Genomic DNA, 23,033 nt, shown 5'->3' on the forward strand with positions numbered 1-23,033 from the left:
GATGAATTGCTTTGTGGGAACAATTGGGAGGTTGTTCAGGGTTGTGGCCTTTAAATCTATTCTGACTTGTATTTGACAGATGATCTTTGTGAAAAGCCACGTGTTAGACTGAAAACATTCAAGTTTGCTCTCAGTTCCAATATGGGCATTTTGTTTATTGTTGTTGTTAAATCAGTTCTCTGTTTCAGGATCTCCACTGGGAAATCTTAAATGGCAAAATTAGTCCCTGTGTGTAACTCAGTGCTGTTCTAGGTTCAAAAAACGATGGATCTGTGAAACGAAGTGAACTCGTCAAAATAACTGTCTTACTCTCACTGTAGATATTGGTTTTTAATAGTTCATTTGGAAAGAGGGACAGTATAATCTTTACCTTCAGTGTGAACTGTGAGCCCCGAAAAGATAAATATCAGACATGGCCTCCTTTTCCTTTGTTATATAAAATATATGTGTGTGTGTGTGTGTGTGTGTGTGTGTGTGTGTGTATTTCATATTATATATATTTCGTATAACAAAGGAGAAGGAGGCCCTGTCTGATATGATTGTTATTATATAATAACATAGCATGTAATATGTAAAGACTCTTTTCCTGGGTCAGCTTACCATGCAGGGGCTACATGGGCAGTAACTGAGTCTGTGAAGAAAGAGATGGAGAGAGAAAGAGAAAAGCATGTAGATCCTCTCCCACTTTCTCCTTGCGCTGAGTCATAGTACAGATCTGTTGAGTTTTTATTTGCTTACTTGTTTGTTCAGTTGGTTGGTTTTTCATATTTTCCCGTGTAGTTCTGAGCCACAGAACTAATTAACCATCAACACAATGAACTGATGTTGGTTTAGCTGGAGTGATCACGTTCTGTAAACAGGGTGATAAGCAATGCGAGTCTCCCTACGAACATGTGAGAATCGCTAATTGAATTCTGAGAACCCGAGGGTGACAGGGACCCACCACCTAGCTGTGGTGATTTCTCCTTAGCCTCTGAGGGAGCTTTGGAATGCTTCCAGAAGGTGGTCAAACGTGCTTAGATTTTTAAATTGGTATGATTTTTATTGTGAAAGTCCCAAGAGTTTCATGCCAGTGTCCTGGCCTTTTATTGTTTTCCTAAAGGGAATGTTTTCTGTTTAGTTCCTAGAGTCATAATTTAGAGCCAGAAGGGACCTCTCTCCTTTAAACTGAAGCTCTGAGAGGTCCGTTATCCACCTTTCTGATATTTCGGGGCCCACCTCTTTCCCCCATTTTCACTACCACGGTCCTAGTTCATGCGTAATCTAGTCTCACCTGAACAACTGTAGGCATCGTAACTGGTCGCTCTGTGCTGTCCCATCCTTCCTTCTACTCCTGCCATTTGCACTAACCCCAAAGTCATTTTTCTAAAAATCATACCTGATGCTTTTACACATCCATGTGTAAAAATCCTACAAAAGATTCCTGTTGCCTTCAAAATAAAATGACACGTCTTTACCTGTCGCAAAAGACTTTCCCACCTCAGCACCGACCACTTTCTACCTCAGTCTATTTCTGCTAAACTGGAGTAATTCAAGTTCCTCGGCACACCATGTTGTTTCACACCCTGTCTTTGTGTGTACTTGCTCCTGTGTCTAGAATGACCTTTTCTCCTTCCCCACCGGAAGCTCATTCATCAAGACCCGATCCAGGCATTTTCTCGTTGGTACCATTCGTGACCCCCAACAAGACACACACGTGTATCCGTGTGACAGGGCTGTGCTGAAAAGAGTGGGAGTTGGAGGGTGGAGTCTTGAGGCCCTTTGAAGTTTCAGAGGAGAAGATCACCTCTTGGGCCAAAATAGTAAAATCAGTAGACATTTTAAAAATGGCTAGAAGGGTGTGGACGCAGCTTTGTTGCCTGAGGTGGGTGGCGGTGGAAGTTAAGGGAGTCGGGGGCCATCGCTTTTCGGGACCCACAGTCACTTCGCCTGGTGGCCTTTAGCGTAGGAGTCGCATCGATAGCAGCCATGAGCAGCGGGGTGTACGGCGGAGATGAGGTTGGAGCCCTTGTTTGTTTTTTGGTTTTTTTTTTGTGGTACGCGGGCCTCTCACCGTTGTGGCCTCTCCCGCTGCAGAGCACAGGCTCCGGACGCGCAGGCTCAGTGGCCATGGCTCACGGGCCCAGCCGCTCCGCGGCACGTGGGATCTTCCTGGACCGGGGCACGAACCCGCGTCCCCTGCATCGGCAGGCGGACTCTCAACCACTGCGCCACCAGGGAAGCCCGGAACCCTTGTGTTTGACATTGGATCCTATACTGTGAAAGCTGGTTATGCTGGTGAGGACTCTCCCAAGATGGATTTCCCTATGGCTATTGGTATGGTGTAGAAAGAGGTGATGGAAGTACATTGATGGAAATAGATGGTGGGAAAGGCAAACAAGGCGGTCCCACCTATTACATAGATGCAAATGCCCTGCGTGTTCCGAGGGAGAATACAGAGGCCATATTCCACCACTGAAAACTGGGATGGTTGAAGATTGGGGTAGTTTCCAGGCTATTTTGGCTCATACCTCCAAAATGAGTCATATCAGAAGCCAGCCTGCATCCTGTTCTCATGTCAGAAGCACCGTGGAATACCAGAGCAAAGAGAGAGAAACTGACAGAGTTAATGTTTGAGCACCACAACATCCCCGCATTCTTCCTTTGCAAAACTGCTGTTTTGACAGCATTTGCTAATGTTCATTCTACTGGGCTTATCTTAGACAGTGGAGCCACTCATACCACTGCAGTTCCAGTTCACGATGGCCATGTCCTTCAGCAAAGCATTGTAAAATCCCCTGTTGCTGGAGACTGTATTACTATGTAGTGCAGAGAACTCTTCCAAGAAATGAATATAGAACTGATTGCTCCATATATGATTGCATCAGAAGAAGCTGTTTGTGAAGGATCTCCAGCAAACTGGAACAGAAGAGAGAAGTGGCCACAGGTTACAAGGTCTTGGCACAATTACATGTGTAACTGTGTTATCCAGGATTTTCAAGGCTCAGTACTTCAAGTATCAGATTCAACTTACGATGAAAAAGTAGCCGCACAGATGCCAACTGTTCATTATGAATTCCCCAATGACTACACTGTGATTTTGGAGCAGAACGGTTAAAGATTCCTGAAGGATTATTTGACTCTTCCAGTGTAAAGGGGTTATCAGGAAATACAATGCTGGGCGTCAGTCATGTTGTCGCTGCAAGTGTTGGAATGTGCGATATTGATATCAGACCAGGTCTCTGTGCCAACGTTATAGTGGCGGGAGGAAACACGCTAATACAGAGCTTTACTGACAGGTTGAATAGAGAACTCTCTCAGAAAACACCCCCAAGTATGCGGTTGAAACTGATTGCAAATAATACAACAGTGGAACAGAGGTTTAGTTCATGGATCGGTGGCTCCATTCTAGCTTCTTTGGGCACATTTCAGCAGATGTGGATTTCCAAACAAGAATATGAAGAAGGAGGGAAGCAGCGTGTAGAAAGGAAATGCCCTTGAGAAGAGTTCCCAAACCTCTACCTTCTATGTCACCTTATGTTTCATAGCTTTAGTATACTCAGGAAAAGAACAACCATCTTTTGTAGAATGTTTATACATTTTTGCATATGTCAGTTTCCACTTAAATTTTTTTTTTTTTTTCTGTACGTGGGCCTCTTACTGTTGTGGCTTCTCCCATTGCGGAGCACAGGCTCCGGATGCGCAGGCTTAGCGGCCATGGCTCATGGGCCCAGCCTCTCCGAGGCATGTGGGATCTTCCCGGACCAGGGCACGAACCCATGTCCCCTGCATCGGCAGGCGGACTCTCAACCACTGCACCACCAGGGAAGCCCTCCACTTAAATTTTTTAAGGCTTTAACTGGCTCTATAGATTAAAATAAGTTTGTGCTTTCCTTGAAATGCACTTATTCTTATTACAAGCATTTTATAATTTTGTATAAATGTCTATTTTCTCGAAATATTTTGCTTTCAGTAAAATGCTTTCCAACTCCGTTTAGTATATTACCACTGGGTTGGTAGAATTGCTTTTTATTGACTAGTAAAACTTACTGCCTGTATTTTTTACCTTAAGCTTTTAAAATTAAATAAAAATTACTAGCCAAAAAAAAAATAGCTGGAAGACAGTAGTCTGTAGAAGATGCTTATGTTCTTGCCTCTTCTAGGGATACTATAGAGGATTCCTCTGGTAAGTGTGTCTTAGATGGAGAAGAAGTTGGCTGATAACATCTACTAGAGGCCTTGACTTCCATTGAATGAGGAGTGGGAGAGAAAAGTTTTTCTGAACATATTAATTTACTTCCTTTCAAAATAAATGACAGTTCTTTAAATCAAATTAATTTAGCTTCATGAAAGACTCCTTATATTTTCCTTCTTTTACTGTGGAATTATGAAAAATTTGACATGCACCAGCATTTTGGAGTTGGTGGTTTACTAAATCACCTATCAGCCCCTTTTATGCCATGTTTCAGCCTATCTACAAGCAGTGAAACTGTGGTATGAAGAAATAGACATCCTTAAAAGGAGAAGGTGGGATTGTAAGTCAGTGCAGGATTTATAGAAGGCCCTCTGGAAACACATATTAATATAAAGATGTATATCCTCTGACTCAGCAGGTCCACATCTAGGAATTTATTCTTATGGAAGGATTGGGTGAGTTCACACTGATGTATATGCACAGATATTATACCAGTTCTGTTTATTATATTGAGAGGTTAGAAACCTAGATGTCCTTCAGTAGGTGGTTTAGTTACATAATGGACTGCAATGCAATTGTCAAATAAACAACTACTCTCACCATTAAATAGAATGAGATAGACCTATATGTATTGACATAGGTAAATGTCTGTGATATATAATAGTTACTAGAAAACAAAGGTTACAGAAATACAATATATCACTTAATATATAATCTGATTTCTTTTGTTTTTTAAACAGCTTTATTGAAATGTAAACCACATATATTGATACAATTCATCCATTAAAATGCACAATTGACAACCATCACCACAAGCTAATTTTGGGACACTTTTGTCCCCCTAAAAGGAACCACTATCCATTGGCAGCCAACAGGCATTTCCTGAGAAACCACTAAATCCGCCTTCTGTTTCTATTAATCTGCCTCTTCTGAACATGTCATGTAAGTGGAATGATCTTTGTTACTGGCTTCTTTCACTTAGTATAATGTTGTCAGGTGTCACCTGTATTGTAGCATGTATCTACTGATACACGTAAGTCTATAAAAAGCTTCATTGCTTTTTATTGCCAAATAATATTCCTTGGTATGGATAGGCCACATTTAATTTATCTAGTCATCAGTTGCTGGACATTTGGGTTGTTTCCACTTTTTAGATATTTGAATAATAACTATGAAGATTTGTGCAAGATTTTGTATGAACAGACGTTTTCATTTTGCTTGGGCATATACTTAGGGGTGGAATTTCTGGGTCATCTGGTAACTCTATGTTAAGAGGAAATTTTTGAGGAACTCTCAAATCATTTCCCCAAGTGTCTGCACCATTTTACATTCCCACGGCAATGTGCAAGGGTTCCAATTTTTCCACATCCTTGACAACACTTCTTATGATGTGTCTTTTTCATGATAGTCATCTTAGTGTGTGTGAAGTGATATCTCTTTATGGTTTTGATTTACATCTCCCTAATGACCAATGATATTGAACATCTTTTCATATGCTTACTGGCCAATTCCAATTTATTTTTAAAGATTATAGTTATATAATCAAACATATTTGGGAAGTTATATACTAAGATGTCAATAATGCTTCTGTCTAGGGACTGGTCCTTCTTATTTTGTACTGTGTTTCTATATCAGTCAGGGTTTTACCAAAGAATCAGAACCAGTAGGATGGATGAACAGATAGATAAATAGATGTGTTATAAGGAATTGGCTTATGCAATTATAAGGGCTGGCAAAGCAAGTCCAAAACCCATACAATAGAATAGGTGGTCCAGAAAGCTAGGCTGGAGCTGAAGCTGCGTCTACAGAATTCCTTCTCCCTCAGAGAAACCTCGGTTCCACTCTTAAGGCCTTCAACTGATTGGATGAGGCCCACCCAGATTATTTGAGGATCATTTCCTTTGCTTAAAGTCAACTAATTTTAGATGTTAACCACATCTACCAAATACCATAACAGCAAAGCCTAGATTAGTGTCTGATTGAAACAAAAACAATAATGGTAGTTTCATTTTTAAAAAGGCTTTTACGAAATTGAGTTATTTGTAGTGAGGTGGATGGACCTAGAGTCTGTCATACAGAGTGAAGTAAGTCAGAAAGAGAAAAGTACCGTATGCTGACACATATATATGGAATCTAGGGGGAAAAAATGGTTCTGAAGAACCTATGGGCAGGACAGGAATAAAGACAGATGTAGAGAATGGACTTGAGGACGTGGGGAGGGGGAAGGGTAAGCTGGGACCAAGTGAGAGAGTGGCATGGACATATATACACTACCAGATGTAAAATAGATAGCTAGTGGGAAGCAGCTGCATAGCACAGGGAGATCAGCTCGGTGTTTTGTGACCACCTAGAGGGGTGGGATAAGGAGAGTGGGAGGGAGACGCAAGAGGGAGGGGCTATGGGGATATATGTATAGCTGATTCACTTTGTTATACAGCAGAAACTGACACACCATTGTAAAGCGGTTATACTCCAATAAAGATGTTAAAAAATAAATAAATAAAAAGGCTTTATACATAGCAGTGTCTTTACTTTTCACATTTGATGATTAAACTTGTTCATCTTGGTGCCCTCCAGAATACTCAGCATGATAGCTTGTACCTGGTAGATTCCTATTAGTCACTGTGTTAGATTCCTACTGCCACTATAACAAATTAATGTAAGTTTAGTGGCTTCAAACAACACAATTTTATTCCCTCACAGTTCTGGAGATCAGAAGTCCAAAATTGGTTCCACTGGGTGAAAGTCAAGATGTTTGCAGGGCTGGTTCCTTTCAAAGGCTCTGAGGAGAGAATCTTCTTCCTCGATTTTTCCAGCTTCTAGAGCTGCATTCCTGCGTTCCTCGGCTGGTGGCCCTTCCTGCATCTTCATTGCTGGTACTGCAGCACCTCCAACTGTGTCCGTGCTTCTGACATCGCATCACCACCTCCTTCTCTGTGATCAAATCTTCCTCTGCCTCCCTCTTCTAAGGACACTTGTGATTACATTCAGAGCCCACCCAGATAACCTGGGATACTCCTGCTATCACAAGGTCCTTAATTTAATCACACCTGCAAAGAAAGTCCCTTTTGCCACATAAGGTCACATTGACAGGGTGCTGGGTACTACTCAGCTATTCACAAAGCAGACTGTGTGGCATTTTCATCTTTTAAGAAATCTTGACTCTTACAGAGCCGTTTCCTTTTCACAGGCTGATGTCGGTGTGGCTTATTCCGGGGAGAATTTCAGACCCCAGATTGAAACTATGCTCCCCAAGGATAATGTGGGCAGCCCTGGAAGCCTGGACAAGCAGGCCCAGTTGGGAAGCTTACCTGGAACCATTCCAGAAAGTTCCCCATTTCCTAGTGAAAGAAACAGAAGAATAAATTCAGGTAACAGCCCCTGTTCATGTTGATCTATATAAAATACTGTTTCTCTGAATATATTTTATAACGTGTGTTTGGTGACTTACCACAGCTTTGTGAACCAGACAGTGCTTCAAATGTCAAGGTCGCATCTCCAAGACATAGCCTTAGGCCTTCATTAGGTAAGTAATACTAACCATTAATCATCTTGTTGATGACATAATTAAAACTATCTTTTTTTAAACTAAGAGCCTTTATTGGTGGTTGGGATAAGGCCTTGGGAATACGAGTTGCACAGGCTTTAGTTAAATTCCTCAAAACTTGCACTATGTTGACCTCTTTCCAAGGCAAAGTTCTACATTTGAAAAATTAAGTAAAATCTACATCAAACTTTTTCTCTTGTCTCTCCCCATTCAAAGTTATAAGCAAATGTACAATAAAAATATCTTTCAAAAACATAAAAGATGTGATGTTGACCTGGTGTGTTCTTTAGAAACTATTTGTGGTTTTTCCTATGGTATGTTTTCACTTTACTTGAGTTACCCTTCTGTTGTTAAGAGCTCTTGTTTCTGTTTCATCAGCCTTTGAAACAAATTGAACTTAACAGACTTCAAGGAAGACTTATTTGGGGTAGGGGGAGGGTTTCCTTCCTCATTGCTGTAGTTTCTTCCCTAGGGACCAGTTAGAGTTGGAAAATAGATTGGATGGTAAGTGAGATTCTTTTTCCTGGACTTTTGTGGCAACTCAGGTTATGACAAATTTCCTTTTTTAATACCCTTTTTATTTATTTCTTAAATTGAAGTATAGTTGATTTACAATATTATGTTAGTTTTTAGGAGTACAGCATAGGGATTCAGTATTTTTACAGATTATACTCCATTAAAAGTAATTACAAGGTAATGGCTGTAATTCCCTGGGCTATAAAATGTCCTTGTTGTTTATCTATTTTATACATAGTAGTTTGTATCTCTTCATCACCTAGCCCTATCTTGCCCTTCCCCTCTTCACTCTCCCCTTCGGTAACCACTAGTGGGTTTTCTATACCTGTGAGTCTGTTTCTGTTTTGCATATGCATTCGTTTGTGTTAGTTTTTAGATTCCACATAGAAGTGGTATTATACAGTATATTTCTTTCTCTGACTTATTTCACGAAGCATAATATTCTCTAGGTCCATCGCAAATTTCACATTTGCCCTCGTCTTGTGCTTCTGATAGGGTGTAGCATGACCTCTGAGGATGAAGGAGGAGATGGGGGATGCAGGGCAGGGATGGCCTCTTTCTCTACCTCTGTGTTGGGCCAGCACATGTATTTTTTTCTCTCTGATGACTCTCTTGATGAGAATCCCTCCTAGACTGCAACACGAATACTCAATATCCATGTGTTAACAGACTAGGGATTGTTAGGAGGACAGGGGTGCCCTCGGACAGGCAGTCCTGCCATCTGTACACCGTTGAAAGCAGTGTGGGGAGGGAGGGCCCCAGGTAAGCAGGATGGTGCTAAGAGAGACCAGCGGGGGAGGGACTGAACCACCAAAGCAGGTGTTTTCAAAATGTAGTGTAAATTTGTTTTCAGGAAAGCTCTTCCCACAGGATGCATAAGAACCGGTACCCTGAGCTTTCTACTTGTTCTCTGCCCAGTTTCCTCTCTGTCTCCTCTCTGCATCCCTCCTCTTCACAGCTACAAAGTATATTTGTTAAAAATTTCAAGGTTCACACATTGTAAATCAGCTATACTTCAATAAAAATGTTTTTAAATTTCAAGTTTCACACTAACATTTCCCAAGTATTTCCTTTTAGTAAAAAAACAAAACAAACTAACACTTCTGTGGAAGTCCCTGGTGGTCCAGTGGTTAGGACTCTGAACTCTCACGGCCGAGGGCCCGGGTTCAATCCTTGGTCGGGGAACTGAGATCCCACAAGCTGCATGGCATGGCCAAAAACAAAAACAAAACAAACAAACAAACAAAAAGAACTTCTGATTTTGAGAAGTTTCAGATAAGAAAAGTTGTCCAAAACAAAGAATGCCTGTATTCTTTCACCCAGATTCCCCCAAAGTTAATGTTGTACCACGTTTGTGTTATCACTGTCCCCTCTCTTCCCTCCCTCCCTCTTCCCTCTCTCCCCCTTCTCCCATATACATCTATATTTTTTCTGAGAGTAAGTCACAGACATAATGATACTTTACTCTTAAATATATCAGTGTGCATTACCTAAAAACAAGAACATTCTTTGCAAAATCGCAGTACAAGGATCCAAATCAGACAACTACCACTGATGCAGTGCTGTTCACTCACCTATTCAAATTTTGTCAGTTGTCTCACAAATGTCCTTTGGAAATAAATTTCTGGTTCAAGATCTAATGCAGAATCACACGTTTAATGTAGTTGTTGTGTGACTTCGGTTTCCTTTAATCCGGAACAATTCCTTGGCCTTTTTTTGTCTTCTAAACCCTTGATATATTTGGAGATATAAGCCACTTACTTTGTAGAACATTCCTCCGTTTGGGTTTGTCTGATATTTCCTCATGATTAGGTTCAGAATATGCATTTTTAGCGAGAATACCAAAAATGATATTGTATCCTACTTAGCACATCAAATCAGGAGGTACGTGATACCTAGTTTTGACTTTTACTGTGGGTTTTTTTTTTTTTTTTTTTTGCCATTCTGAAGGTTTTTTTGTTTTTGTTTTTGTTTTGTTTTGTTTTGGCGGTACGCGGGCCTCTCACTGCTGTGGCCTCTCCCATTGCGGAGCACAGGCTCCGGACGCGCAGGCCCAGTGGCCATGGCTCACGGGCCCAGCCGCTCCGCGGCACGCGGGATCCTCCCAAACCGGGGCACGAACCCGCATCTCCTGCATCGGCAGGCGGACTCCCAACCACTGCACCACCAGGGAAGCCCCTGAAGGGTTTTTTTAATGTAGTAAAAGTTATCAATCTTTCTTTCATTGAACCTGGATTTTGAGACATAGCTAGAAAGCCTTTCCCTACACCAAGATTAAAGACAAATCCACCCATGTTCTCTTGCATAATTTCACTTTTTACACTTAGGCTTATGAAATTTCTAATGGCATGAACTGATACTACTGTAAATATTAACTACATAAGAAATAAAACTGGATGTTCAGTATGATGTCAAATTTATAAAAATTAAATTTCGTATGTTAACTGGCAACCTCTGAAAGGTAAGAGTATGGACATTTTAATTTTCCTCTTTACTCTTTTTTATATATTCCAAGTTTACTCTGATAACTACGTATTTCTTTTATAATCAGACAGAAGCACAATGTTATTTTTAAACATTCCCCCAATAGTCTTCAGTGTCCCAAGAAATCATGAATATTAGCTGAAATGACTGATGTAGTTCGGGGATTTCTGTATAAGTGAGCTACTGTAAATGTCAAGCCAAGTACTTTGGTAGACTCAGAAAAGAATGGATAGAAATGGTTAAAATAATTCTGTTATGGTAGTGACAGATGTCAACGATGACACTCTTTTTAAGAACATCCTGAGAGAGAAGTGGACCATGACCAGTGGGAGCCATTTATTGATACAAAACCTATTTGGGAAGGAGTACAGTGAGGTGGTGAAGATCGTGGATGCTAATGTCAAATAGACTTGGATTCAAATCCTAGTTAATTCACTTACTACTTGTGTCACCTTGAGCAAGCTAATTAGCTTCTCTCATTATGTATAAAATAGAGATACTGGGCTTCCCTGGTGGCGCAGTGGTTGAGAGTCCGCCTGCCGATGCAGGGGACACGGGTTTGTGCCCCAGTCCGGGAAGATCCCACATGCTGCGGAGCGGCTGGGCCCGTGAGCCATGGCCGCTGAGCCTGCGCGTCTGGAGCCTGTGCTCCGCAACAGGAGAGGCCACAGCAGTGAGAGGCCCGCGTACCGCAAAAAAAAAAAAGAAAAAAAGAAAAAGAAGAGATACTAACACCTCTGTCACAGAATTTATGTTTGAATTAGATCTTACAAAGAACATAAAGTACTTAATATAGTGCCAGGCACATGAGTGCTCAATAAATGCTCATTATTATTATTATTTTGACCCTTGCAGATAAGCCCAGCTTCTAACAAATAATTCATTCTGATTCCTTGAAGAGGATTCACCTCTTCTTTATTGATTTTTTTCTGTTCTTTTAGTTTCTAGTTTACCTCCTTGAAACCCATGCTTTATTTACTACTCTGTACCAAAATCTGTACAGAGCACTTTAAAATGAGAACTGACTCTATTTCAAACACGTGTATGAGTAGAAGACATAGCACTGGAAAGGTGATAAGACTATAGGAAATTCGTTGGGGTTAACTGCAGCAGGCAATTAGAGAAGTGTCTGATACTAGGAAGGTTAATATTCTGAAGTGAGAGACATCTGGTTTGTGTGTGTGTGTGCGCATGTGTGTGTTTTTCCTGTCTTCCCATTACAAATTCATGAAAACTGTCTTTGTTAACCAGTGGGTTTAGAAATTTTCATAAAAAGATTCCATCCACTGGATGAAATGGACTTCTTAAAATAGAAGAGAGCTCATTTCTGAGGACCCCTCATTGCACCTTTATTTTATGAGGTTGTAAAAACAGATGCTTGCTTGCTTATTTATATAATTGGGTGATGTGTAATGGGAGCGGTCTCTCTCATTAGTGCTCCCCTATAAACTATTTCAGCGCCATTTTTAGAATAAAAATTTAGCTACCAGTCGACTCCAATTCTGATTTGGTTCAAAGACGCTTTTCAAAAAGGCATGCTTTTACTTATGTAGATTTAGCAGATGGCGTAATTGTAAACTCAGGGTTGCAGAACTAGAAGTCTCTTGGCAACATCACGCTGTTTATCCTTTGTATACAAAGCATAGAAACCAAACTGCAACTCAGAGTCACTGAAAGACTATCTCATTCGTGGCTATGGTTTAGCTTCATAATTATTGCACAGAACCTGTATAATCGTACCCAAGTGTGTAAGTGTTGTTACAACAAAAAAGTAGTACATAGCAGCACAAAGACTTTTTGTTATGTTAATATTCGACCTGCTAAGTATACAGTATATTATGTTGATGTGTATCCTCTGTAAGAACATTAAGGATTTGAAGTTCAAAGGATTATAAAGATTTGTAGTAGAAACAGCTATTTAGGTACAAGTGTTGAGACTAAGAGTTAATTAGCATGATTTATAAGGCATGTATTTAGCATTTGATTGATAAAATCTTCGTGTTTAAATTTCTTTTCTTCTTTTTCTTTTCCTTTGGAAGACCTAGTGATCAGTGGATTAATCCATAAACCCCAACCCTTAGAGAATCGAGAGCAACAGAAGTCATCAGACATCCTAGAGGAGTTAATTGTTAAGGAATAATACAAAGCCACAGCAAAATATTTAGAAATGGAGAATCATATGATGTCACGGCAAGTAATTTTGTAATTAACAGTAGCTTATAGTTAAAATAGCAACAGAATATGACTGATCACGAGTTATTTTTTCCACCAATATGCATCTTAGTGTCACAGTACAGATTACGGCATTTATCTAAGCCAGTTTTTTCTCCCATAAACTCCCTCACCCCTCTGCACACCATCCTTCTCTACGGATTCAGGAATTGCCTGATTGTTAATGATTAATGAATCCAATGAAACATATCTTGGGTTTTACCAAATTTGAGACATGATAAGCCCCATTGAATAAAATGCCTTCATTCTTTCAGCAGTTTTTATTAAACATTGCCTGTGTACTAGGCATGTGCATATAAAACTGAACCTTGACTTATCCAATAAGAAAATAGGCCTAAATGTTAAAGCTAAAATAGATACACGTATACATTTATATATACACCCTGAGGTCAACCATGAGGTAATAAATACAATGATAAAAATTGTTATACCCTTAATTTTCTTTGTTGATTCATCTTGACTGATCTATCATTGTTTTTCTGTAGTGTGAGCATTATTTGTAGCCTGATGTTAACTTGTCGTGGCCAAAGTCTTGAGTTCTTGACTTTTTAATAACTTCTTTGTAAACCTATGAAGAAGATGGCAGATTTGCTGTTGTTCTGTTTAGTTCTCATTGGTTTGGGTTTCTTTTTAAGCCACTGCCAGCAGCACCAGTAATCCTAAAGCACAGACAGAGGATGGAAGATAAAAAGAAGAAATAACACAGAAAAGAGGCATAAGGGAAAATGAATAGGAAAGAAAAGAAAGAAACAGAAGTGATGGAAATTGAGACCAGAAATTATATCAAAGGCACCTTAGTGGTGGCCAGTCCCCTGTGTTGTAGGGAAAACAGTCAATAGGGAATAAAAAGATTCATTAGTGAAATCAAGTTTGCACCTAGACCAAGTCAATTAGTGTTTCAATAAAGGTAATTTCCTTCTCTGTGTGTGGGACCTGCTGAGAACTCATAAATAAAAGCCAAAGTGGCATTTTCTTTTGAAGAAGGAAAAATAAGTACTGCAGAAAGTACTTGGCAAGGAAAGAAGTTTGTTAAGCCTTATGAATGATATTATCAGGCTGCCAATAATAAGAGGGACTGGGGGGAAGGTAAAAATGGACCACATAATGGAAAAACTGATGCCAACATAATGACAATTTACATTTGCACAAGGCTAGCTATCAGGATGCAAGGCATTTTCGAGTACCTTATCTTACTTCAAAGTACTAAAAAATGATGCATCTTTAATATGGAAAGGACAAGGAGAGTTTTTTTTCTTGCTGTAGGTGAATCGCTGGGGGTCAGAAAATAAAAGGTGGGTCAAAAAGAAACGACAGGAACTTCCCTGGTGGCGCAGTGGTTAAGAATCCGCCTGCCAATGCAGGGGACACGGGTTCAATCCCTGTTCTGGGAAGATCCCACATGCCTTGGAGCAACTAAGCCCGTGCACCACAACTGGTGAGCCTGCACTTTAGAGCCCGTGAGCCACAACTGCTGAGCCTGCACATCTAGAGCCCGTGCTCCACAACGAGAAGCCACTGCAATAAGAAGCCTGCGCACCGCAACAAAGAGTAGCCCCCACTCGCCGCAACAAGAGAAAGCCCACATGCAGCAATGAAGACCCTATGCAACCAAATAAATTAAATAAATAAATTTATTAAAAAAAAAAAAAAAAGAAAAGACAGGAGTCTCAAGCCTCTTAGATAGCCTCATCCACCAGAGAGTAGAGAGCAGAAGCAAAAAGAACTACAATCCTACAGCCTGTGGAATAAAAACCACATCCACAGAAAGATAGACAAGATGAAAAGGCAGAGGGGTATGTACCAGATGAAGGAACAAGATACAACCCCAGAAAAACAACTAAATGAAGTCGAGATAGGCAGCCTTCCAGAAAAAGAATTCAGAATAATGATAGTGAAGATGATCCAAGACCTCGGAAAAAGAATGCAGGCAAAGATCAAGAAGATGCAAGAAATGTTTAACAAAGACCTGGAAGAATTAAAGAACAAACAAACAGAGATGAATAATACGATAACTGAAATGAAAACTACACTAGAAGGAATCAATAGCAGAATAACTGAGGCAGAAGAACAGATAAGTGACCTGGAAGACAGAATGGTGGAATTCACTGCTGCAGAACAGAATAAAGAAAAAAAGAATGAAAAGAAATGAAGACAGCCTAAGAGACCTCTGGGACAACATTAAACACAACAACATTCACATTATAGGGGTCCCAGAAGGAGAAGAGAGAGAGAAAGGACCGAGAAAATATTTGAAGAGATTATAGTAAAAAACTTCCCTTACATGGGAAAGGAAATAGCCACCCAAGTCCAGGAAGCGCAGAGAGTCCCATACAGGATAAACCCAAGGAGAAACACGCCGAGACACATAATAATCAACTTAGCAAAAATTAAAGACAAAGAAAAATTATTGAAAGCTGCAAGGAAAAAATGACAAATAACATACAAGGGAACTCCCATAAGGTTAACAGTTGATTTCTCAGCACAAACTCTGCAAGCCAGAAGGGAGTGGCATGACATATTTAAGGCGATGAAAGGGAAGAACCTACAACCAAGATCACTCTACCCGGCAAGGATCTCATTCACATTTGTGGAGAAATCAAAAGCTTTACAGACAAGCAAAAGTTAAGAGAATTCAGCACCAACAAACCAGCCCTACAACAAATGCTAAAGGAACTTCTCGAAGTGGGAAACACAAGAGAAGAAAAGGACCTACAAAAACAAACCCAAAACAATTAAGAAAATGGCCATAGGAACATACATATTGATAATTACCTTAAACATGAATGGATTAAATGCTGCAACCAAAACACACAGGCTTGCTGAGTGGATACAAAAACAAGACCCATCTGTATGCTGTCTACAAGAGACCCACTTCAGACCTAGGACACATACAGACTGAAAGTGAGGGGTTGGAAAAAGATATTCCATGCAAATGGAAATCAAAAGAAAGCTGGAGTAGCAATACTTATATCAGATAAAGTAGACTTTAAAATAAAGAATGTTACAAGAGACAAGGAAGGACACTACATAATGATCAAGGGATCAAGCCAAGAAGAAGATGTGACAATTATAAATATATATGCACCCAATGTAGGAGCACCTCAATACATAAGGCAACTGCTAACAGCTTTTAAAGAGGAAATCGACAGTAACACAGTAATAGTGGGGGACTTTAACATCTCACGTACACCAATGGACAGATCACCCAAACAGAAAATTAATAAGGAAGCACAAGCTTTAAATGACACAATAGAGCAGATAGACTTAATAGATATTTATAGGACATTCCATCCAAAAACAGCAGATTACACTTTCTTCTCAAGTGCGCACAGAACATTCTCCAGGATAGATCACATCTTGGGTCACAAATCAAGCCTCAGTAAATTTAAGAAAATTGAAATCATATCAAGCATCTTTTCTGACCACAATGCTATGAGATTAGAAATCAATTACAGGGAAATAAACGTAAAAAACACAAACACATGGAGGCTAAACAATACGTTACTAAATAACCAAGAGATCACTGAAGAAATCAAAGAGGAAATCAAAAAATACCTAGAGACAAATGACCATGAAAACATGACAATCCAAAACCTATGGGATGCAGCAAAAGCAGTTCTAAGAGGGAAGTTTATAGCTATAAAAGCCTACCTCAAGAAACAAGAAAAATCTCAAATAACCAATCTAACCTTACACCTAAAGGAACTAGAGAAAGAACAACAAACAAAACCCAAAGTTAGCAGAAGGAAAGAAATCATAAAGATCAGAGCAGAAATAAATGAAATAGAAACAAAGAAAACAATAGCAAAGATCAATAAAAAAGCTGGTTCTTCGAGAAGATAAAAAAAATTGATAAACCATTAGCCAGACTCATCAAGAAAAAGAGGGAGAGGACTCAAATCAATAAAATTAGAAATGAAAAAGGAGAAGTTACAACAGACACCACAGAAATACAAAGCATCCTAAGAGACTACTACAAGCAACTCTCTGCCAATAAAATGGACAACCTGGAAGAAATGGACAAATTCTTAGAAAGATATAACCTTCCAAGACTGAACCAAGAAGAAATAGAAAATATGAACAGACCAATCACAAGTAATGAAATTGAAACTGTGATTAAAAATCTTCCAACAAACAGAAGTCCAGGACCAGATGGCTTCACAGGTGAATTCCACCAAACATTTATAGAAGAGCTAACACCCATCCTTCTGAAACTCTTCCAAAAAATTACAGAGGCAGGAACTCTCCCAAACTCATTCTATGAGGCCGCCATCACCATGACACCAAAACTAGACAAAGATACTACAAAAAAAGAAAATTACAGACCAATATCACCGATGAATATAGATGCAAAAATCCTCAACAAAATACTAGCAAACAGAATCCAACAACACATTAAAAGGATTATACACCATGATCAAGTTGGATTTATCCCAGGAATGCAAGGATTCTTCAGTACATGCATATCAATCAATGTGATACACCATATTAACAAATTGAAGAATAAAAACCATATGATCATCTCAATAGATACAGAAAAAGCTTTTGACAAAATTCAACACCTGTTTATGATAAAAACTCTCCGGAAAGTGGGAATGGAGGGAACCTACCGCAACATAATAAAGGCCATATACGACAAACCCACAGCAAACATCATTCTCAATGGTGAAAAACTGAAAGCATTTCCTCTAAGATCAGGAACAAGACAAGGATGTCTGCTCTCACCATTATTATTCAACATAGTTTTGGAAGACCTAGCCACAGCAATCAGAGAAGAAAAAGAAATAAAAAGAATACAAATTGGAACAGAAGGAGTAAAACTGTTACTGTTTGCAGATGACAAGATAGTATATATAGAGAATCCTAAAGCTGCCACCAGAAAACTACTAGAGCTAATCAATGAATTTGATAAAGTAGCAGGATACAAAATTAATGCACAGAAATCTCTTGCATTCCTGTACACTAACGATGAAAAACCTGAAAGAGAAATTAAGGAAACACTCCCATTTACGATTGCAACAGGAAGAATAAAGTACCTAGCAATAAACCTACCTAGGGAGGTAAAAGACCTGTAGTCATAAAACTGTAAGACACTGATGAAACTAATTAAAGATGATACAAATGGACGGAGAGATATACCATGTTCTTGGATTAGAAGAATCAATATTGTGAAAGTGACTATACTACCCAAAGCAATCTACAGATTCAATGCAATCCCTATCAAATTACCAATGGCATTTTTTACAGAACCAGAACAAAAAATCTTAAAATTTTTATGGAGACACAAAAGACCCCAAATAGCCAAAGCAGCCTTGACGGAAAAAGGAACTGGAGCAATCAGACTCCCTGACTTCAGACTATACTACAAAGCTACAGTAATCAAGACAATATGGTACTGGCACAAAAACAGAAATATAGATCAATGGAACAGGATAGAAAGCCTAGAGATAAACCCACGCACCTATGGTCAACTAATCTATGACAAAGGAGGCAAGGATATACAATGGAGAAAAGACAGTCTCTTCAATAAGTGGTGCTGGGAAAACTGGACAGCTACATGTAAAAGAATGAAATTAGAAGACTCCCTAACACCATACACAAAAATAAACTCAAAATAGATTAGAGACCTAAATGTAAGACTGGACTCTATAAACCTCTTAGAGGAAAACATAGGAAGAACACTCTTTGACATAAATCACAGCAAGATCTTTTTTGATCCACCTCCTAGAGTAATGGAAATAAAAACAAAAATAAACAAATGGGACCTAATGATACTTAAAAGCTTTTGCAAAGCAAAGGAAACTACAAACAAGACAAAAAGACAACCCTCAGAATGGGAGAATATATTTGCAAACAAATCAATGGACAAAGGATTAATCTCCAAAATATATAAACAGCTCATGCAGCTCAATATTAAAAAAACTACCCAATGCAAAAATGGGCAGAAGACCTAAATAGACATTTCTCCAAAGAAGACATATATATGGCCAAGAAGCACATGAAAAGCTGCTCAACATCACTAATTATTAGAGAAATGCAAATCAAAACCACAATGAGGTATCACCTCACACCGGTTAGAATGGGCACCATCAGAAAATCTACGAACAACAAATGCTGGAGAGGATGTGGAGAAAAGGGAACCCTCTTGCACTGTTGGTGGGAATGTAAATTGATACAGCCACTGTGGAGAACAGTATGGAGGTTCCTTAAAAAACTAAAAATAGAATTACCATATGACCCAGGAACCCCACTGCTGGGAATATACCCAGAGAAAACCATAATTCAAAAAGACACGTGGGGCTTCCCTGGTGGCGCAGTGATTGAGAGTCCGCCCGCCGATGCAGGGGACACGGGTTCGTGGCCTGGTCCAGGAAGATCCCACATGTCGCGGAGTGGCTGGACCCCTGAGCCATGGCCACTGAGCCTGTGCATCCAGAGCCTGTGCTCCACAATGGGAGAGGCCACAACAGTGAGAGGCCTGCATACCGCAAAGAAAAAAAAAAAGACACATGTGCCCCAATATTCATTGCAGCACTATTTAGAATAGCCAGGTCATGGAAGCAACCTAAATGCCCATCAACAGACGAATGGATAAAGAAGATGTGATACATATATACAATGGAATATTACTCAGCCATAAAAAGGAATGAAGTTGAGTTATTTGTAGAGACTTGGATGAATCTAGAGACTGTCATACAGAGTGAAGTAAGTCAGAAAGAGAAAAACAAATATCATATATTAACGCATATATGTGGAACCTAGAAAAATGGTACAGATGAACTGGTTTGCAGAGCAGAAATTGAGACATGGATGTAGAGAACAAATGTATCGACACCAACGGGGGAAAGCGGCGGGAGGTGGGGGTGTGTGATGAATTGGGAGATTGGGATTGACATGTATACACTGATGTGTATAAAATGGATGACTAATAAGAATCTGCTGTATAAAATAATAAAATAAAATTCAAAAATTCAAAAAAAAAAAAGACAGGAGAGCCATCTGGAGGAGGATAGATTGTGGGAACATACAGTAGCTAAGCAAGCCTTCTGAAGAGAGATGCTATGGACTCTTGATGCTCACATCAGTGGGAGTAACATTAAAACATTTTTCAATGATTCCAGTACCAGAGATGAATGACTTCAGACTCGGACCTTGCAAGGGCACCAGCAAGGTTAATTAATATAAGCTACCTTGTGAAGGAAACGTATCTATTAAGAAATGAAAACTACAGGCTTGACTTTCAGTAACATCATTAAGAGAGCCAAAGATGAAGACTGTGATCCTATTCGTATTACGTAGAAATAGAATGGTTGTCAGGGGCGTTGGTGGAGTGTTCTCAGAAGGATTTAAATGTGACAGGACTGCAAAGGTAGGCAAGAATAACACAGTTGGGCTTCCCTGGTGGCGCTGTGGTTGAGAGTCCGCCTGCCGATGCAGGGGACGTGGGTTCGTGCCCCAGTCCGGGAAGATCCCACATGCTGCGGAGCGGCTGGGCCCGTGAGCCATGGCCGCTGAGCCTGCGCGTCCGGAGCCTGTGCTCCGCACTGGGAGAGGCCACAGCAGTGAGAGGCCCGCGTACGGCAAAAAAAAAAAAAAAAAAAAAAAGAATAACACAGTTATTATTATTTTTTTTTTGCTTTGGAATTGGGCCAAGATGGCCAACAAAAGCCAGACTTGCAACAGGCAGGAGCTGTAACGCACAGCTGTGCATCTTATTGCCTAGTGCAGTCCTTAATCTGTACATTTGCATCACCCAGGAAACTTTCAAAACTCCTGGGACCAATGGCTTGGGGTGGGCCCAGAATGTGGTGCTTTTGAAAGCTCCCAGGTGATTCAGTGGGCAGCCCAGGCTGAGAACCGTTGCCATGAAGTTTCAATAAAAATATACACCAAGCCCTCAAATCCATTATCAAGCTGGGAAGGGTTAAAGCTTTTGAAACTGAAATCCCCATTCACTGTGAAAGAGAGTCCTAAAATATTCCTGAAAATAGAACATGTGTTCACTATAGGACTAAGATGATACCCAGGAAGCGTATGGAAATGAAGAGATATAATTGCTCAGTGTCACAGGTAAAGTCTCTTTCAGTCCAGGTGTAGCTGAGAACATGTGTGTCAGACACCAGATGTCTTAGATATTCGGGGGAAAGTTCTGAGGCCAATACAAAAAGATGAGAATGAATATTGAAGGACTGAAAATGAAAATATTATGAGACAGTTAATACTTTTAACTAAGAAACAAAGAGCCAAAGGAAACAAAAAGGGGATAGTCAAAAAAAAGGATGTTAATGTCAGCAGATACTACAATACGATGAATCCAATCAGACATGTGAACACCATTTCTTCATTCATTTAAAAAAAACTTTAAGTGAAATATTATGAGGAAAAACAGAACAATAAAAGTGAGAATACTTAAAAACAAGGCTCCTTGTGTAGACCAATATTATATATAAATACAAGGGAATTTTAGACATACATCTGTCCCTGTCTTAGCCAGGTTGTTATCTTTAATTCAATTATCATTTAGAGTGAAATATAATAAAGGATGCTGAAAAGGGGACTCCCCTATGAGCTAGTCTCTTCTTAGAAGTCTACAGCAGTATCTGTATCCACAGGGCCCCCTATCATCTTTTTTCTTAATTTTTTTCATCATCTGCTTTTTAGCCAGTACTACAGCCATTCCATAGCCCCTCTGGGTAACCTGCCTGCAAGCACATTCGCGCTAATAGATGTTACGCTCACTCAGAAAGAATTATAATGATATGTAAGTAAGACGATGTTAAGAAGCTAAATTATCAGACTAAGTGAATCTTCCAGTATATTTTAAAACATTCTACTGAGACTCCAGTGGCTGTATTATAAATGTATATTAGTTTTATATCCACATGTAAATACATGTATGGATTGGTACAGATCTCTTAAAAGAGATGGGAGTGGCTCTCATTTATCCACATAGGTATTAACCACTTTAGGTGTTTTTCATCCAAACTCATTCCTCCCGTTCTGGGTTTCCCTACACAAGACTCTCAATCCTCTATTGATCCCTTCTGTCTCTAGTCTAAGTTGATTCCCTTTTCCAGGCAACCTCTGTCCTTGATAGCCTTCAGTGCAGTTTGGGAGTTTGTTGACAATGGATCAGAGTCAGTAACATTATTTGCTGAACCTCATGGGGAGTCTTTTAAGGAGGAGGAAGTTGACCAGGGTAAAGACAAAAGAATGGCAGTTAACGCTCAGAGCGACCATCTTAGGAGGTCTTGACAGTGGCAGAGCAGGAGTGACCGATCTGTTGAGAAACTTCGGCTTATTCTATGCACAAGACTCCTATTAAGAGAACATAGCCAGGGTAGGTTTATCTGTCGGTCAATAATTAACTAGGAAAGCTCTGAGGAAGACACAGCAGATGCAAGAAGTAATGTATACAAGCAGGTTGGCTAGAAACGAGATCCCCTTCTTATCACAGCATCTTTGGTTCCATCCCCTGCTGGTGTTCTTAAAGAGAATAATTGAACTAGTAACTTCTATAGGTTTTAAAGTTAATTTTTTTTTTAGAGTTTCTATGGGTAGTACCTCTCTACGTATAATGTGATCATATAATGCTATCATTTTTTAAGTGCCAACAATTGGTAACTCCTGACTTTATAGAATCCAGTGGTAAAGAATACAGATAGCTTTCCTCAGGTCTTTCAGTGCTTTTCTTTAAAGTGTCAAACTCAAGAAAGGACAAGGGCTGCACAGGTAGGATTAACTTCCACAAGGGAAAGGAAGTACATGATTTCTTATGCATCATTTTGGGATAAAGCCACAGGAAGAGGTCAGCCAAACCAGAAAGCCCAAGCTCTCTTGAAACTGTTGATCTCATGATTTAAATCAAGGCTCAGACTCCTGTGTAAGCCTGAGGGAGACTTGCTTTATTGGATCTTAGATGACTATTCCATTCTCTGTTAGCCGTCTATGAGTGAACTTCCCCCCAAACCTGTTTCATCCTAATTTCACAGTATCTCTAGTTGAGCCTCCACAGCAAGCATGTCCCGTCTTTTTAGCAGATGGCTTTTGTCAGCAGGGAGCCTAAAAGCCAATTGTCAC

At 39.8% G+C, this 23,033-nt stretch overlaps 1 protein-coding gene and 1 pseudogene across 1 annotated transcript in view; both read left to right on the forward strand.

The window, feature by feature from the left end:
* Positions 1-23,033, forward strand: part of STMND1 (stathmin domain containing 1) — a 70,909-nt gene that overhangs the window by 43,158 nt on the left and 4,718 nt on the right. Inside the window, 4 exon segments of the mRNA XM_073810210.1 lie at positions 7,365-7,545; positions 12,761-12,850; positions 12,853-12,911; positions 22,174-22,178. Coding sequence (XP_073666311.1) covers positions 7,365-7,545; positions 12,761-12,850; positions 12,853-12,911; positions 22,174-22,178 — 335 coding nt within the window.
* Positions 1,969-3,664, forward strand: LOC101322221 (actin-like protein 6A; annotated as a pseudogene).

This window comes from Tursiops truncatus, chromosome 10 (genome assembly GCF_011762595.2).
Source record: "Tursiops truncatus isolate mTurTru1 chromosome 10, mTurTru1.mat.Y, whole genome shotgun sequence".
Taxonomy (NCBI): Eukaryota; Metazoa; Chordata; class Mammalia; order Artiodactyla; family Delphinidae; genus Tursiops; species Tursiops truncatus.